Genomic DNA, 18,228 nt, shown 5'->3' on the forward strand with positions numbered 1-18,228 from the left:
GGAACGGATCCCCCGCAACAGGGGGTCCCCCACACGCGGAGTCTCCGGCGGCGCGTCCTCAAAACGCAAAACCGAAGAGACCTGCTGAATAAGGTCAGGCAGCTCATCTTTCTGAAAAAGGCGCACCACGGACGCCTCGTCACTGGAGAACGGGAAATCCGACAACCCGCCGCCAGCTTCCGTCACCTCCAGAGAGTCCTGGAACTCCTCAGAAGGGTCCAGGTCCTCCTCCAGACCGACACGTTCCTCCGACCACAAATTCTCGTCCCACGACACCCGCGGACGCTTGGACAAGGGAGGCGGCGGAGGGGACGTCACGTCAGACGAGAGAGGCAAAGCCGCAGGGAGCGCGGAGGAAACCCCACCCCCCGAAACCCCCTGGGCGCAACCGGGACCCCCAGCCGCCTGAAAATAGGCTCTGCATAAAGAAAAGAAAAATTCAGGAGAAAAACCCCCCGAGGGTCCCAAGGGACTCCCTGCCACGGCAGGGGACCCAGCAGAACCTTGCCCCTGCATAGACAAAACAGGGGGAAGGTCACCTGAGGTGGAAGACAAAATGGAGGGGCCAGACAGAGAAGATGGCGGTTTTCCCGCCAAAAAAGCTCCCTCCATAGCCTGAAGCGGCTGAGAAACTTGAATAGTCTCAGCCGCTAAAACAGGCAAGCCGGCATCAGCTGTCAAAAAATCAGCTGAGAGGGAATCCTCTAAAACCCGACCGTCGACGGCTCGGGGAATCCCTCCGTGGGCGGACGGAGAAGACCGGGCTTCCCCACCGTTCCCTGCCGACTCGCGAGGCACCATCGGCGGGGAGCTCTGGGCGCCTGCAGCCGCTGCCGACGGAGCTCCTCCACCGCACCGGCCTGAACACCGCTTGCACAGGCCGGCCGCGAGTGCCTCGCGTCTGGAGCACAATGAGCACTTTTTCCCTTTAGAAGTGCTCATTGCTCCATACGCGACCTAGCTGCAAAAAAGTGCCGGTTAGTTGAAAAAATACAGTAAAATACAGTTTTCTTAAAGGGATACAACCCTCCAGACCAGCACTACCTCAGGATTTTTTTTTTTTTTTTTTTTTACAGAACAGACTCCACAGGCTCTCAAAGCAATATGCCTTGCTTGATTTAGGGGGCAAGGCTTACTGCTGAGGCTCCTCTAAAAAAATGTGGGGAGGTGGAGGAAGTGGGGGGAGGGACCCCGCTCGTGACCCGCCGGGTTTGACACCCCCGAGGTCGGACGAACCCCCAAACAGAGTCCGCCCAAGCTCCGTCCGGCTAAAAACAGGGACAATAAACCCCCTAAACAAATTCCAACAGCCCTACCAAGGGAGATGGGTACAGATCACTCAACACCTGCTGGAGACTGAAAGAAGACTGAGGGAAATAGAGAGGAGGGGCTAGGATATACTGTCCCAAAGTTTCAGTCTCCACCTGCTGGTCATGATTAGATATATACCCATTCGTAAAGTTAACCTCTACTGGTCTGGAGAGTGCTAAAGAATGTGCACTTTTCTCTCAACTGAAACTGAACAAGGATCCAGTTTCGAGACGCTCTATATATATACAAACAGTACATTCTAAACCCAGTGGAGAAAAATTCACACAACTAAGACGTTTCCAAATAGGCTCAGGCAGTGTCGATTCAATGTTACTCTAAATTTTTATTAAAATGTTATATAAACTGATCAAAAATTACAGAAAGTGAAACAACAACAAAAAAATTAAACACTTGCATATTTTTATGTAACCATATATTAAAACTATCTAAAACCTGTCGATTCAGCTTTGTAATCATGGAAACAAGTAAATTCTTATCAACATCCTATGTTATCTTTTCATCTATTCCGTCTTGCACCTTGTAATTCATTGACCGCGCAATGTTCTCTTATCTACATCCGCTCCGAATTCCGCTGATTGTATAGTATTACTTATTGTGAACCTTGTAATTCACTGACCCTGTAACTCACCTTGTACTATCACTGATTGTTCAATGTTCTCTCATCAACTGTCTGTACAGCTTTTCTTCATTGTGAACCGCCTAGAAGTCGCAAGATTATGGCGGTATAGAAAAATAAAGTTATTATTATTATTATTATAATTTCTGGGGCAATGGACATGGTGGAGAGGATAAAGTCTGAAATTATGAGAGATGGTGGTGCAATGTATCATAAAATATTTACATTGCCTTTTTTTTTTTTTTTTAACTGTATCCTCTCTTTCTGCCCAGGAATGAAGAAGGGGGAGGGGTTTCCCCATACATAGCTTAAAGATTCTCTCTTAGCAGTTTCTCGCCTGTTTTAAGGGAGGGGGGGTTCTTGTTTTGTTATTTTTTAATGTTTCTATTTTTGCTACTGGAGTGTTATATTATTTTTCATAACTAAAATTTAAAAAAATAATAATAATAATTTTTTTTCAGGGATGGCTGGAGTTAGGCTGGACATCCAAATGGCAGATGAAATTTAATATGGACAAATGCAAAGTGATGTACATGAGAAAAATAACCCAAGTCATAGTTACAAGACGTTAGGGTTCACCTAGGGGGGTCAATGTCAAAGAAAAAGATCTGGGTGTCATTGTAGACAATATGCTGAAACCTTCTGCCTAATGGACGATGGCAGTCTAAAAGCAAACAAGATGCTAGGAATTATTAGTAAAAGGATGGTAAACAAGACTAAAAATGTTATAATGTCTCTGTATTGCTCCATGGTGCAACCTCACCTGGATTATTGCATTCAATTCTGGTCGCCATTTATCTTAAAAAAGATATAGCAAAATTAGAAAAGGTTCAAAAAAGAGCGATCCAAGATAAATAAAGGGGATAGGACTTCTCTCGCTTGAAGAAAGACTAAAGAGGTTAGGGCTGTTCAGCTTGAAAAATAGATAGCTGAGGGGGAGATATGATCAAAGTCTACAAATCCTGAGTGCTGTAGAATGGGTACAAGTGGATCAGTATTTTACTCCATCAAAAATTACACAGACTAGGGCAGTGTTTCTCAACACATGGTACACGTATCCCTAGGGGTATTTGATCTGATGGGTGGGGGGTAAGTGGCACTGTGTGGGTCTCCCGCCCGCCCCTTCCTCCTCAATCGACTCTAACGCCAGGGATCCCATGCCCTCCTTCCTACCCTCCAGCTGCATCACCAAAGCCGACCCGGAAGGCTTCCCTCTGATGTTAGAGCTGACGTTGGAGGAAAGGCTTCTAGGTCAGCCAGGGATCCCAGTTACCTCAACAGTCCTTCATGCCTTCAGCCGCACTTGTTTGCAGGGATGCGGGCAACGGCTGTTGCACGTGGCTGACCTGGAAGCCTTCCTTCCGACATCAGAGCTGATGTCAGAGGGAAGGCTGGCAGGTCAGCTATGTGCAGAATGCAACAGCCATTGCCCGCGTCCATGAAAACAAGTGCGGCTGAAGGCAAAAAGGAGCAGCCCAGAAGGGAGCGAGTAAATAAGGGAGAGGTGGGATACCAACGTGGGACAAAGGAAGAATAGTCTGGGACATGGGAGAAGCCACTGCTTGCCCTGGATCGGTGGCATGGAATGCTGCTACTATCTGGGGTTCCAGAATGCTGCTACTCTTTGGGTTCTTGTGACATGGATTGGCCGCTGTGAAGACAGGATATTGAGCTAGATGGACCATTGTTCTTATTCTTTTATCAGTTTTGTTCCTTTTACCTCCTTATTTCTTCCCATCTCCCACAAGGTCCTCCAAATCCCTTCTGCAGCTAACTCTCTGGCCTACCTTTCCTGCTGCAGGAAACGTTCTGCTTCATTTCAGGTATGCCAATTTTATAGTACAAAAACCCTTTACACCAAAAGCATTTGGTATTAGGTCCATGAAACAAAATGCAAATCAGACTGTTGTGTGTTGTCAAACTGTACACAAAAACCTCCGAAGTAGAAGATACGGAATAATTACAAGTAAAACTGTATTCTTCTTCAAGAGGTAACTGCACTCACACCTTCTCCTCAGAGAATATTTTAAACATTTTTCATGCCCCGTTGGTCTTACTCAATTCAGCAACAGAGCCACCTGCCCAAACTCACTGTGCTTGCAAGACCAGTTGCGCGTAACCACAGACCCACCTGTACTTGAATTTCCTGGGATTCCGTCTTCTATCACGGCTATTGTGATAATGTGGGCAAGCATAACCCTGGCGGCACAGTCTTGGTGGTTTAGTGCACTGCTCAGTCTTGTAACTAGCTAGTACAAAATTAGTATCTGCAAACCAAAGAACATGGAAATTACTACTTTAAATATCATACTTAGAAAGTTCTGCAGCCTTAAAAAGAGAGCTGTAAAAAATTAAAACAAAAAACCATCACCACACAGAAACTCCAGTAAAAATATTATAGTCAAATCACAGAATAGCTATAAAATAAATCTGTGGAGCAGGTTAACTTGGTCTGATAATTTTCTTTCCATTAGTCCTTCACACTATTCCAAACCAGAGGGAATACGCCCCGACATCTACCCAGTAATGTCTGAAAAAGGAATGAATAGACAACTAGGTTTCCACTTTGCAAATATCCACTGGAGACAGCAGAGCCGATTCAGCCCATGACGACGACGCCCACCTAGTGGAATGGCCACTTAGCTGGGATGGAGGCTGCTTCCCCGACAGCGAATATGCCGAACCAACAGCCTCTTTCAATCACCTCGTAATCGATTTACGAGCGCCCCCCCGCGATCCGGCACCCTCCCCCCGACGTGAACTCGCAGGCCTTGAGCATGCGCAGTTGCTCAAGGCCCAGCAGAAGAGGAGGACGATCTTCGGGCACCGGCACCAAGCACAGGACATGCCGGTGCCGGTGCCCAGGTGACAGTAAGAAGGGGAGGGGGTGCCCAATCGCGGTGGGGGGGGGGTGCCGGATCGCAGGGGGGGCCTTCAGGGGGAGCAATGCCGGGGGAACGTATCAAAGCGAGTTTCCATTATTTCCTATGGGGAAACTAGCTTTGATAAACCAGCATTTAGATTATGAGCATGCTCCTGGAACGGACTATGCTCGTAATCCAAGGTACCACTGTATATACAAATACCATTTCAAAGCGCCATACAGGAAAACTGTTCAAAAGTCCTTGCAAGAGTTCACACTGTACTGCAACGCTTCTCAAACTTTTATCCAATATGACTCCAATTTTAACACTCAAAAATTCACGTCATCCCAAAAATGGATGACCGCCATTTCCCCATCCTCTCCCCTGTTTATCTATAGCATGAAGAGGGTAGCAGTAGCAGCAGAGGTCCCAGCAACAATAGGGCCATTTGTGTCAGTATGCACTCGCAGGTATCAGTACTCTGCATGGGTCTGCTATCTAACAGGAATCCCACACAGAATGGCAGGGTCTATTTCCATCATACCATCCACTAAGGTGACCTGGAACTGCTCGCTGTCTTAATGGCATCTGTAATGCATGCTTCTCCAGTAGAGGGCAGTGCACAGGAAAGCAAATTACCACCACCTACTATCAGGTTTCATGCAGATCTACACATGCACGCAGAGATCAGGATGGGACTTCATATAATGCCATATAAAAAGCGGTTCACATATTCCATATAGGTACTTATTTTGAATCTGAGATAATAGAGGGTTAAGTGAAAGCAATCCCCTCTTTCTTCAAAAGATATTCTTACAACAGCTGTCATACTGGTGTGTATGTAGGACGCCATACTCAGTACGCTGAGCTAGCAGAGGAAAAGACTGCGTCTGAGTATGTAAAAACCTTTTGATTAAACCCACTCTGCTGGGAGCAAACAGAAGCTCTTTCAAAAAGACTTTTTTTCTTTTTAGGTTCATGTTGGAAGGTTGTTGTAGTCCTGAGGAAGTGGCGCTAGTCCATGAAACGGTCATTGGCCTAGTCCAGTGATTTCCAACCCTGTCCTGGAGGACCACCAGCCAGTCGGGTTTTCAGGATAGCCCTAATAAATATGCATGAGAGAGATTTGCATATAATGGAAGCAACAGGCTTGCAAATCTACCCCATGCATAATCATTAGGGCTATCCTGAAAACCCGACTGGCTGGTGATCCTACAGGACAGGGTTTGGAACCACTGGACTAGTCCATTTTAAACCACAGTGACATAAATGCTTACACTGTATTTTTTCCAATTTTCCCTGCGATGTAGAGCGACGAAAGGGGTTTTTTTTTTTTTGCCAAGGATGTTGCATTCAGTAAAGTCAGACTACAATTGACTTACTGCTGAGGCTTTTTCTTTTGCCGTCTCTAAGCACGGTGGCATCCTTGCTATATTTAGTAGAGAGTTTGTATTGTACTATAGAGAAACTTAGCCATTAAACTTCTCCCTCCGTATTCGCGGTTTCAGCAAGCGCAGTTTCGATTATTTGCAGTTTTTAGCTTGCTGGCTACTCCTCCCAAATTACAACAGCTTGCATACAGAAATTGCTGATTCCAAGCATTTACAGAGAAAATCGCTGATTCCCAGCATTTTCTTCACCGTGTTTTGCTTCTCCTTCAGGAACAGGCCAGGTCTCCCACCATGTTATTCGCGATTTCACCACATTCACGATGGTTTATAATAGAACACAGCGAATAACATATGAAAAAGTTATTCATGGTTTTTCTGTATTCGCGTGGCTGTTAATCCCCTATCACAGCAAATACGGAGGAAGAAGTATACCTAAAAACTATCAACACAACAGGTTTCTCATCATGTAGGATAGTAAACTAAGCCTCGTAATGCCACCTCTTCTTTTTATTAGTTGTTTTCTATTTCTTTGCTAATAAGTTTCAAGTTTATTAAAAATTAACCTGCCTTTTCAAAATTACAAAGCGGATTTAGAACAATAAAAAGCAAAACCAGGGTAATGGAGACACATTAAAATTAATAGCTAATTAATATCCAGTAAAGACATGTACAAAGTCTCACAAATCACACTAACACGAGTGGGGAAAAGGGTAGAACTACAATAAGTTGAGAGAAAAGAACAATTAAGGAAAAACAAAAGGTTTGAAAATCCATTTGGGGTCAAATTATCACAATATTGGACGTTCCATTAGCATTATCATATGATATAGTATTATTTGGAACAATTTTATTACCCAAAAAAACAATTAATGGAAATCAAAACAAATTGCTCCTCATCATGACAGGAGTAGCCATGCAATTGATAATGAAAAACTGGAAAAGTTGGGATAACTTAAATTATAGTTTCTGGTGGGAATCCCTTTGCCAGATTTATAAGTTTGAAAATATAAATTCTTTACAGTTGGGACATCATAGTAAATTTAAGGAAATTTGGGGCCCGTTAACAAAATGTTGTAAGATATGAATATGAACTATTATCATTATTATTACTACTATTATTTCCTTTGTTTCATGAATGAACATTTTACATATCCAGGTGGGAGGTGGGGTGGGTTGGGGTGGGAAGGGGGGATAAAACAGTTTTATATTTTATTGTTGGAATAGAGTGCAATATGGTACGTTACTTGAATGTTCATGTGTTTGCACTTTGTGTTTGATATCAAAAATGAATAAAAAATTTAAAAATTAAAAAAAGGAAAAAACAAAAGGTTAAACTGAATTTCTATAATTACCACGGAAACTAGGTTAGTGATCAATTAAGGCAGGGCTGCCCAAGTCCAGGGTCCTCGAGATCTATTGACAGGCCAGATTTTCAGGATATCCACAATGAACATGTATGAGAGAGATTTGCATACCAGGAAGGTAGTACAGGCAAATCTCTCTCATGCCTATTCATTGTGGATATCCTGAAAACCTGGCCTGCCAGTAGATCTTGAGGACCGAACTTGGGCAGCCCTGAATTAAGGTGTCCTTAAAAGGACAGTCATACTGCAAAAGCATCTATAAAAAGCATTGTTTTTAAGCTGGTCTTGAAATTATCCAACATAGAAATCTCTCGTAAGTAAACCGGTGCTGAATTCCAGAGCGTGGGGGTGGTAGTAGAGAAAATATTATTGCGCATAGTATTGATAATTTTTAGTGATGGAACTGTCAGCAGATTTTGATTAGATGACTGGAGAGTATGTTGAGAAGTGAGGGGTATTAGAAGTCTATTAATGAATTCAGGCTGCCCTGTTTGTCTAGCTTTGAAGGTTAACAGCAGTATTTTATAGGTGATAGGATGGGGGATGGCAAATAAAATAAGGATAACTTTAAGTTATTTAAAATTTCATATATAAAATTAGTCCCTCTCCCCAATTATCAACAATGATGCTCACTACTTAAACCAGGGAGGAGGTTGGGCATTGATAACAGCTGGTAAAACAAATGCATTATATAGATTTTCCATGATGGTTACTAGTTGGACTGATGGTTTAAAAAAAAAAAAAAAATATATATATATATATATATATATATATATATATATATATATATACACACACAGTGGAACCTCGGTTTGTGAGTAACCCGGTTTGCGAGTGTTTTGCAAGACGAGCAAAACACTCAGCAAACTTTCGTCTCGCAAAACGAGTGTTGACTTGCTACACGAGCTCTCACTATGGTGGCCCAGGGGTGGGTGCCTGCCTGTGGATGCTGCAGCCCTTGCAGCGTGGTGGCTTCCTTTCCTCGGGGTCCCCGTGCGGCTCTCCTCCCTCTTCGGCCGATGCCTCTGCCGTCCACTAGCGCCTCCCAGCTTCCGATTTAAGCCAGCCATCCTCCAGACGCATGCGCAGGACCTCTGAACTCCCCCGTCAAGCCAGCGCCGCTCCAACAACACGCGCACCACGTACAAGCATGCAGGATGTCCTGCGTGCTTGTACGTGGTGCGCGTGTTGTTGGAGCAACGCCGGCTTGACGGGGGAGTTCAGAGATCCTGCACATGTGTTTGGAGAATGGCGGCCGGCTTGAATCGGAAGCCGGGAGGCGCTGGTGAACGGCAAAGGCATCGGCCGAAGAGGGAGGAGAGCCGCACGGGGACCCCGGGGAAAGGAAACCACCATGCTGCAAGGGCTGCAGCACTCACAAGCAGGCACCCACCCCTGGGCCACCATATTAAACCTTGGTTGTGGAACAAATTGTTTCAGTTTACATTGTGGCCTATGGGGACATGTGCTTTGATATACGAGTACTTTGGATTACAAGCATGCTTCTGGAACGAATTATGCTTGTAAACCAAGGTACCACTGTATATCAAATCGTTAAAACACTCAAATATTTATTTAAAGGTGGAATTTATAAAAAGACTAGTCGCTTAACGCTGCCTTGCTGATCTTAGATGCAATATTATCTGATGGCAAAAAGTCCACAGCTTCAGAAACAGGAATCAATGCCAGTTGTTAAATACCAAGAAGGCTGATGGCCTAAATAGCTGTCCCGCTAGGGGTTAAGTTGCAGTACCAAAATCCCTGGCCTCAAATCAACACAAACATGCTCCTCTTCACACAACATGTCCTACAACTAGGACTAAAAATGTTTTTTGGCAGCTTCTAACAGCATTAACTAGACCTGCCATATTGTATAATCTTCTCATACCCTGCCATCGGGGGTCTTCACCAAGAATCTTTTCTATCATTGCTTGGCTAGCAAGGACACCCGGCTGCAGATCAGGGATGCCTTCCCCACTCCCCAGCTGACCATTTTGTAAGGCTTCTTGCGCCTGAAGTTCTCTGCAAAACAGAAAACAAAATAAAGGTCCTTTGAGTTAATGACAGATTGGACCTCAAGAGTCAGCCTCCTGCAGAAGGACTAAAAGCTCCTGCGATAGGAAGTGATGGAATATTTTTTCAACGCACCACCCAGAAATCACACGCACCTGATGTCGTACACTGGCGGCCTAACATCATGAGGACCGTGAGCGAAGGCACAGTGAAGTCCATTCTTTACACAATGCCCACGAGCATCCGTTTCATGGATACAGGTACCAGTCTTGTAATAGCGTAGGTGATACTTTCTTTCTGTGTCGCCCGTCGTTCGATGCAAATAAGGACAGCTGTGAAACAGAAGAGGGGAACAATGAGAGAAAGATCTTGCTTTGCGCTGCTGTGATCCCGGCAAAACTATCCGCTTCCGAATCTATTCCACCGAATCCCAAGTGTTACATTTAGCACACCTTTCATAACGGGAAAGTCATCCTACATTACTTCTCATTCTCTTCTATCCGCAGGGTACTGAGGGGCAAGTACGAGAAACAGCTCCATAAATACAACCAGGTGAAAGGACACTGAAAATGGGTTTTATTTTTCAAAAGTTTTCCAGTTAAACCTGTTTGAATATTTGCTTACCTCTGTTCAACATTCAGTACAGAAGCTGTTTACGCGAAACATCACAAGCTGCTTCCCAGTTTACTTAAATCATTCAGAACTACCCCCCGCCCCCCTTTTTACTAAACCACGATAGTGGTTATTAGGGCAGTGAGCCACGCTGAATACCCTACGCTGCTCCCGATGCTCACAGAGTTCCTATGAGAGTTGGGAACAGCGTGGAGCATTCAGCGCTAATAACTGGTATTAGAGCATCCCTGCGCTAATAACTGGTATTGGCGTTTAAGTAAAAAGGGTGAATAAATTTTTATACAAAATTTTTCAAACTCTTTAAAAAAAAAAAAAGCAAATAAAGGAACTTAACCCATCCATCTTACGTGGCTATAGTACAGGAAACATTATAAAGAACTGTCTTTATCTTATTTGTCTTATTCCTTCTCAATCACAGTGGAATGTTTTGAGCTACAATTCTGAAGTATTAATGTATTATTGCATTAGGGATGAGTCTCACAATAGTATTAATACAGTATTTGGCTACTGTATTATAAGAGAAATTACACTCTTTGTGAAACAGCCAGATTTTATCCATATAAGAAGCCGGCACAGGGGAAAAGAAAAAGAGCAGCGTCAGCACATATCCGTTTAAATGGCGATACTCAACTAATAAATGGACAAGTTATCCATGCTTGCTGAATTTAAAAACAAAACAAAAACACTACCGCTTACACAGATATTCAGTGGCACTTCTTAGAAATGGATACTGTCGAGGCCAGCTGAATATTTCCCTGTCCGTGAGCCAGGCATTCTGTAGTCTCCTCCCAAAGCGGGAATTCTGACCTCATGAGCCACCCAGGAAATAGTTCCAAGTTTTCAAATAGCTTCCTTCACCTCCTGTTCCTCATCTGACCTAAACAGCTAGATACAGGCCAAGGCCAGGATACAGTCACTAGGTTTCAAATGTAATGAACATCAGGAGCTCCCTTCTACCTGCCAGCATCTCCAAATGACTCGGTGGAGCAGTGTAGCTACGGGTGGGCATAGGCCCGCCTGATCTTGGCCCCGACTCATCGAGCAATGGCACCTCTCTCTTCCTCTAGCAGTCTGCCATCTGCTGTTCCGGTGGCTGCAACAGTTGTTCTTCTCTTACTGTGCTGGCCCCCCATTGGCTTCCCTCTACTGTATCCTGCCCTTGCTGACATCACTTCCTATTTCCTCACAAGTGGACACGGCAGAGAGAATCCTGCAGGGGCTTGCAAAGGCAGAGATGATGAATTATTGCAGCCGCTGGGACACCTCTGAGGTATACCAGAGACAGATGTGGTTGGGGATTCAGAGAGTAAGTTGATGCTAGTCTTTGGGGGGAGGGGTTATTTTGGAAAGGCCCACCCAAAATAGTGACAGAAAGGATTTCTGTGTTTCTTTTTCATCATACATCAATAACAAAAACAGGCATGTCCCCATCAAGAGCTCCTATTTACAGCAATAACAGGGTCATGGCAACTGAGAGCTGGCCCATGGCTGGCAGTCTGCCAAATATCTTTTTGCCTGCATGGAAGCAGACAAAGAGCAAATCATTTCCTTGAGGGCCTGTTGTAAGAAAATACAACTATGACACCTTGGCTATGTTAGAGCACTTAGAAAAAAAATGTTTCAAATTTACCACAGAACACTGCAGGCTATAGACCTACATTTCTTAAATGTGCCCAGGCAAAAAGGATTCCTAGCACTGGAAGCACAAGTAAACTCAGACTAAACAGCCTTGATTTTTAAACTGCATTAAAATGCGCCTCTAAACTTCCGGCGGAAGCATGGGGCTGTGAGCAGGACAGGCTCGTGGCTCCGGCGCGCCCGCGGCAGTAATTATTGCTAATCGGCATTGAATACCTCGGCTCCCGGTGTCTGCACGCAGGGGAGCACTGTCGGGTGTCCCCGCAGCGATTTCGCGGCTGTCTGGGGGATGGCCGCTCGTCCGAACAAGACGGACCGCGAGCGAAGGAAGCAGTCTGAAAGTAAAATGGCGGCGCACATGGCGCCTGCATCGCCCGAAACCCCCAGCTCCCTCTGGGTCGCGGAGGTTACAGTGGAAGTGCAGGCTGCGCTGGAGGACACGCTGGGGGACAAGCTGCAACGTATTTTGGACAAGCTGGACACCCTGGATCAGCGTTTTGCCGCTTTGTCCTCGGAGGTAAGGGAGACACAGCAGCAGGTCAGCTCTACTGAGGACGCTGTGCAGAGGCTCACGCAAGACCAGGCGGGCCACTCTACCTCTCTGGCGGCGCTCCGGACAAAGGTGGAGGACCTGGAGAACCGGTCCCGCCGGAACAACCTGCGGTTTGTGGGTTTGCCTGAGTCTCTGGGGGACTCTGACCTGGGGGACTTTTTGGAGAAGTGGCTGATGGAGTCTTTGGCCCTTCTGCAGCAGCTGGGCCCCCTCTATATCGAGCGGGCGCACCGCCTGGGGTCCCGGAGAGATGGCCTGGATCGTCCACGGGTGGTCATATGCCGTCTGCTCAACTATCGCCATAAGATTGCGGTCCTTAGAGCCCTGCGCCAGGGGAAGAAGTTGCTCTACAACAACAAGCCGGTCCTCTGTTTCCAGGATTATTCAGCGGAGGTCTCTCAGGCTCGGCGCAAGTTTTCTCCCCTCTGTTCCAGTCTTGTCCGGCGCAGTATTCCTTTTTCTCTTCAGTATCCAGCGAGGCTGAGGGTGATGCACTCCGGCCGGTCGCACCAGTTTGATACGCCGGAGGAGGCCCAGCGGTTTGTGGAGGAAACGTTTCCGGAGGCGGCACCGTGATCTTCTGACCGTCTTCTTCGGTGGGGTTGGCTGTGCTGGGAGTTCGCAGCTGTGGACCTTCACTTTGTGGGTGTTGCGCTGTCTCCCCTGTGGGTCTTCCCCCTTGGACGCTGGGACTTCACCTGCTTTCACTCCACACTACGAACAGAGTGCTTCATTTGTTGGGTTCTCTGCATTTTGTGTTTGTTTTGCCTTGCTGTGTCGGGGAAAGGGGGAGAGTGTTTGGTCTGTATCGGTATGAGTGTGGGTGGGTGACGGTGTGGCTCTGGAGAGGGTGGTAGTAGGGTTTGTTTAGGGGGGTTGTATCGGTGTGTCAGATAGCCTGGGTGGAGGAGTGGATGGGAGAGAGACGTGTGGGTGTTGGGTCCGCTTGTTGGCTGTGGGGATGGAGAGTGTTTGTTTGCTCGTGGGATGCCTGGGGGGGAGGTAGGGGTCTGTTTCGGTTTGGAGGTCCTGGTCCCTGGCACAGATAGTTTTCCTTTCCCTTTCGGTGTTGGTCTTTGACTGCTAGTTTCTGGGGGGTTTTTAGGGGGCTGAGGGGTTTGAGGGAGGCCTGCAGTGGGCGCGCCTGCTTTCTGGAAGTGGCACCTATTGGGGTGCAGTATTTGGTTTGGCAAGGGTTGGGGGGCGGGGGGAGTTGGGGGGGATAGGGGGAGGGGGTGGGGGGGGACTGGGGTTTCCTTTGGTTCAGACAAGTGGGGGATGGGCGGTTTTTTTGAGTGTGTGGTTGGAGGGGTGGTGGCTGGGACGCTCCTCTGGCATGCTGCGATGGGATATTCTGTATCTGCTTTTGGCGCTCTTTTTAGTCTTTCCTGGAACATAATCTGATTTCTTGGAATGTGGAGGGGATACACTCGCCTATTAAGCGGTATAAAATATTGCAAGCACTGAATCGTAAGAGGGCCTCCATTGCTTTTCTACAGGAGACCCGGTTGTCCTCTGTAGAGCATGCTAAGCTCTGCTCTTGGTGGGTGGGTACGCATTTGGAGGCTCCGGCTCTGGGGGAGAAGGGAGGTGTAGTGATACTTTTTCGTAAGGGCCTTCACCTGCAGGTACATAAGGTGCTTCGGGATCCTGAAGGTCGGTACATTCTTGCCTCGGTCTCTCTTAACAATAAGCCTTTGTTGTTTTGTAATCTTTATGCTCCTAACAATCCTTCTGCCAAATTTTTTCAGAAGTTGCGTAACCTTTTGTTGCAGTTTGGCGATATTCCCTTGATTCTCGGGGGCGACTTCAACGAGGTCCCAGATCCACGGCTGGATCGTTCTTCTTCGGTGGGACAGGAGTCGCTAAGGGCCTGCACTGGGGCTAGCATGCTGGCTTCCTCTTTGAACTTATTGGATGTTTGGAGGGTTCTTCATCCGGTGGAGCGGGACTATTCTCATTTGTCTCGAGCACATGGGACGCTTTCACGTATTGATTTTACTCTTCTTTCCCGGGATCTCCTCCCTAGGGTTCAGGAAGCCATCCTGGGACCGACTGAAATATCGGATCATGCCTGGGTGGGCCTGCGGTGGCTTTGGGGGACACCTCAGGGAGGAGGTGTTTCATGGAGGTTCCCCTGTCATTTATATCGTAATACCCGCTTTCATGAATTTTTGTTGGCTAGATGGAGGGATTTCCAAAGTGCGAATCTGCAGCATCGAGAGGACCCCATACTCTATTGGGAGGCTGCGAAAGCAGTGTTGTGTGGGGAAATCGTGTCATTTGTTGCCTTTGAGGCTCGAGCGCGTTAGAGAGAGATTCTGGCCTGGGAGCATAGGGTTCGTACTCTGCGGCACCGCTTTGCAGGTGCCGCCACGTTGGCGCTTAAGACGCAGCTTTTGGAGGCGCAGCAGGCCTTGAATGAGCTCCTGCATAGGGGGGGGCTCAGAGATCTCGGGAACACTATCAATTCCAGCTCTTCCGGTTCGCTAATAAGAGTAGCAGGATGTTGGCGCGTTTAGCTCGCTCCTCTCGTGGGTCCGCGGGGGTCACAGCTTTGCATGATGCGCAGGGCACGCTTTACCATAAGACTGAGGATATTAGTCGTATTCTGCGGGATTTTTTTCGCCGACTTGTATGCCGCGCCTGGCCCGGATGTGCTTGTTGGGGAGGTTTATTTGGACAGCTTGGATTTACCCCATCTCTCTCCTGTTGACTTGGCAATGTTGGAATGCCCTGTGGAGGCGGAGGAAGTGGCGTGGGTGATTCGTGCTAGCCCGTTGGGCAAGGCTCCGGGACCCGATGGCTACCGTGGTGAATTTTATAAGGTGCTGGTGGATGAGGTTGCTCCGGTGTTGTCTGAAATTTTTAATTTGAATGTGGCTAAGGGGTTTTTGCCACGTTATTTGAATTCTGCTCAGATAATAGTTCTTCCTAAGCCGGGTAGGGACCCCACTCTGCCGGACTCCTATAGACCCATTTCCCTGCTGAATTTTGAGACGAAATTGATGGCTAAGGTGCTGGCGAATCGTTTGGCTAGAGTGCTGCCTTCTTTAATATCGGACCAGCAGGTAGGATTTGTGCGTGATCGGCCGGTATCTAAGAATCTTCGCCGTATCTTGCTGGCCCTGGAGAAGTCTGCTATGGACGGTGACCCCGCTGTACTCGTGAGTTTTGATGCCGAAAAGGCTTTTGATCGGGTGCGGTGGGGGTTCCTCTTTACTACGCTGCGGGCCTATGGCTTTGGCCCTTTTTTTCTTAACGCCCTTTTAGCGCTATATAGTGATCCGGTGGCGCGGATTTCGGTGAATGGTGGCTATTCGGACCCCTTTTCCATCAGTAGGGGGACCCGTCAGGGCTGTCCCCTGTCGCCTTTGCTGTTTGTGCTTTCTTTGGATCCCTTGATCAGAGAGCTGCAATCTAATGTTGACATCAGGGGTCTTCAATTGGGGGCCGCTCATTTTAAGATTGCGGCCTTCGCTGATGATCTTTTGGTCTTTTTGACTGATCCGCAGCGTTCTTTATCTACTCTCTTGGAGAGTGTACGGGAGTATGGAGATTTTTCTGGGTTCACCTTAAATTTAAAGAAATCGGAGGCTTTGGCCTCTGATGAAGGTCTGCGGCGTTCTTGGAGAGGGACTTTTCCCTTGCAATGGGCAGATTCCTCGTTTCGCTATTTGGGCGTGCAGTTGTCCATGGATGTTCGGGAGCTCTACCGGTTGAATGTCGCTCGTTTGCTCTCCATTACCGGTTCCGTGTTGGCCGCTTGGCGTAATCTGCCGCTTTCTTTGATGGGGAGGGTGCAACTTTTTCGGATGGTTTTATTCCCTAAGTGGCTTTATGTTTTACAGACTTTACCGCTGTATCTCTTGCGTAAGGATATCCGGGCTCTCTCCTCCTTGTTGTCTAAATTCTTTTGGGGGGGGTCGGAGACCGAAGTTGCGGTGGCAGTTGCTGGTGGGCTCCTGGGACCGGGGCGGTTTTGGGGTGCCGGATATGGCTCTTTATAATCAGGCGTGTCTTTTACGCCATGTCCGGGACTGGGTCTTGGGTACTGACCTTTATACTGATATTTTCCTGGAACGCGACTATTATTATCCTTCTCATCTGCTCTCTCTATTGCAGTCTCGGATGGCGGTTCTGCCGGGGTTCTGTCGCCGTAGTGTTTTGTTTCGCCCCCTTTGGGAAGTGTGGCGACGGGTGCTGTCTTTATGGCGCCAGGATCCTCATGTTAGTGTGTTATTGCCCTTGACCGGTAATCTCTCCTTTCTCCCGGGGCTGCTTCCCTCTGTCTTTGGGCGCTGGCGGGCTCGAGGGTTTGAGTTTCTTTTTCATATGATGCGGGAGGATGGGACGCTCCTCTCTTGCGATGAGTTGCCGCGTTGTGGTCTGCCTTCATCGGGCCTTCTCTTTGCTCATTGTCAATTGCGGCATTATGTGCAGTCCCTTCCGCGGAGCTCTCTTTCTTTGGATTTTGGGATCAGTTTTCGTGCCTTTTTGGAGGGGAGAGAGGACCTTGCCTCTGGGATCTCGGTCTCCGTATATCACAAACAGCTTGGGGCACTAGGGCCCCCGAGGGATTTTACCGTGGTGCTGGAGGCTTGGCAGAGGGATTTGGGGCAGGAGCTTGGGGTGGGGTTTTTGCTGCGGGCTATTCGCCATATTCCTACTCTGGTGTATAGTGCGGAGCTCCGAGAGTGCCACTTCAGGACCTTGATGAGAGGGTATGCCTCCCAGAGCCGGGCCTACCATATGGGTTGTGTCGCTACCCAATACTGTCTCACCTGTCAAGCGGAGGTGAACTCTTATTTTCATGGTCTTTGGGAATGTGAGAGTATTCAGAGTTTTGGGGGGGCCTTGGCTTCCTTTCTTCAGGGTCTCCTACGGGTGTCTGTTCCTGTCTCTGCATATCATATGCTGTTCGCTCATTTTTCTTTGTTTTCTGTGTATACCTCTGCGGAGAAACTGTTTTTGAGCAAATGTTATATTTTGGGGAAGAAGTGTATATTGAATTTCTGGCTGGCAGATACCCCGCCCTCCTTCTGGTACTGGAGGAATAAATTACATGACCTTCTAGGGTGGGAGGCCACGTTGGTTTCTATCTCTCGCCGCCGGAGCAGAGATTTTGTTCATATTTGGACTCCCTATTTGGACAGTTTATCTCCCCGGGTTCATAGTCGTATCTTGAATAGACTGCAGTTGTATTCCATTCCGCCTGTCTGATCTGGGGGGTGGGGGATTGGGGGAGGTGGGGGTGTGGGGTTCTGGGAGGGTCTGCTTTGGGGGGGATAGGGGGGTGGGGCGCTTTGTAACCTGAGAGGACATAAGAGTCCAGTCCTCTTGGGGAGGGGAGCTATGTGTTCTATATTTGACTTTCTGCCTACTGTTTGTACTTGTTGTAGTTTGTTGCTTAATAAAAAACAGATTTCACCTAAAATGCGCCTCTAACAAAGCAAAAATGGCTTAAACACGAGATGTGTTAAAGCAGGGGTGTCAAAGTCGGTCCTCAATCCAGTCAGGTTTTCAGGATTTCCCCAATGAATATGCATGAGATCTATTTGCATGAACTGCTTTCATCATATGCTAATAGATCTAGTGCGTGCGGCATTGTAGCGTGCGCTATTCCGTGCGTTAGCCCTAACAAGCTTAGTAAAAGGATCCCTTACACTTCCTCTCAAAGTTTAAATTTTGCTTTCGAGAATTTTTATTTACAAAACTGTCTTAGATGTCTTTAAAAAGACTAGAACTGCATGCACATATTTTTCTGCTGAAAGAAAAATAAACTATTGAAAAATAAACTTTTTAGATGACAAATGATAATGCT

The 18,228-nt window shown here is 47.1% G+C and overlaps 1 protein-coding gene across 4 annotated transcripts in view; it reads right to left on the reverse strand.

The window, feature by feature from the left end:
• UNKL (unk like zinc finger) overlaps window positions 1-18,228 on the reverse strand; it is a 154,178-nt gene that overhangs the window by 105,733 nt on the left and 30,217 nt on the right. For all 4 annotated transcript variants that reach the window (XM_033963272.1, XM_033963271.1, XM_033963273.1 and 1 more), the window contains exons 3-5: window positions 9,736-9,912; window positions 9,456-9,589; window positions 4,080-4,215 (exon numbers count right to left, since the gene is read on the reverse strand). In XM_033963272.1, the coding sequence (XP_033819163.1) occupies window positions 4,080-4,215; window positions 9,456-9,589; window positions 9,736-9,912 (447 nt within the window). The remainder of the gene's footprint in view (window positions 1-4,079; window positions 4,216-9,455; window positions 9,590-9,735; window positions 9,913-18,228) is intronic.

Source organism: Geotrypetes seraphini, chromosome 11 (assembly GCF_902459505.1).
Source record: "Geotrypetes seraphini chromosome 11, aGeoSer1.1, whole genome shotgun sequence".
NCBI lineage: Eukaryota > Metazoa > Chordata > Amphibia > Gymnophiona > Dermophiidae > Geotrypetes > Geotrypetes seraphini.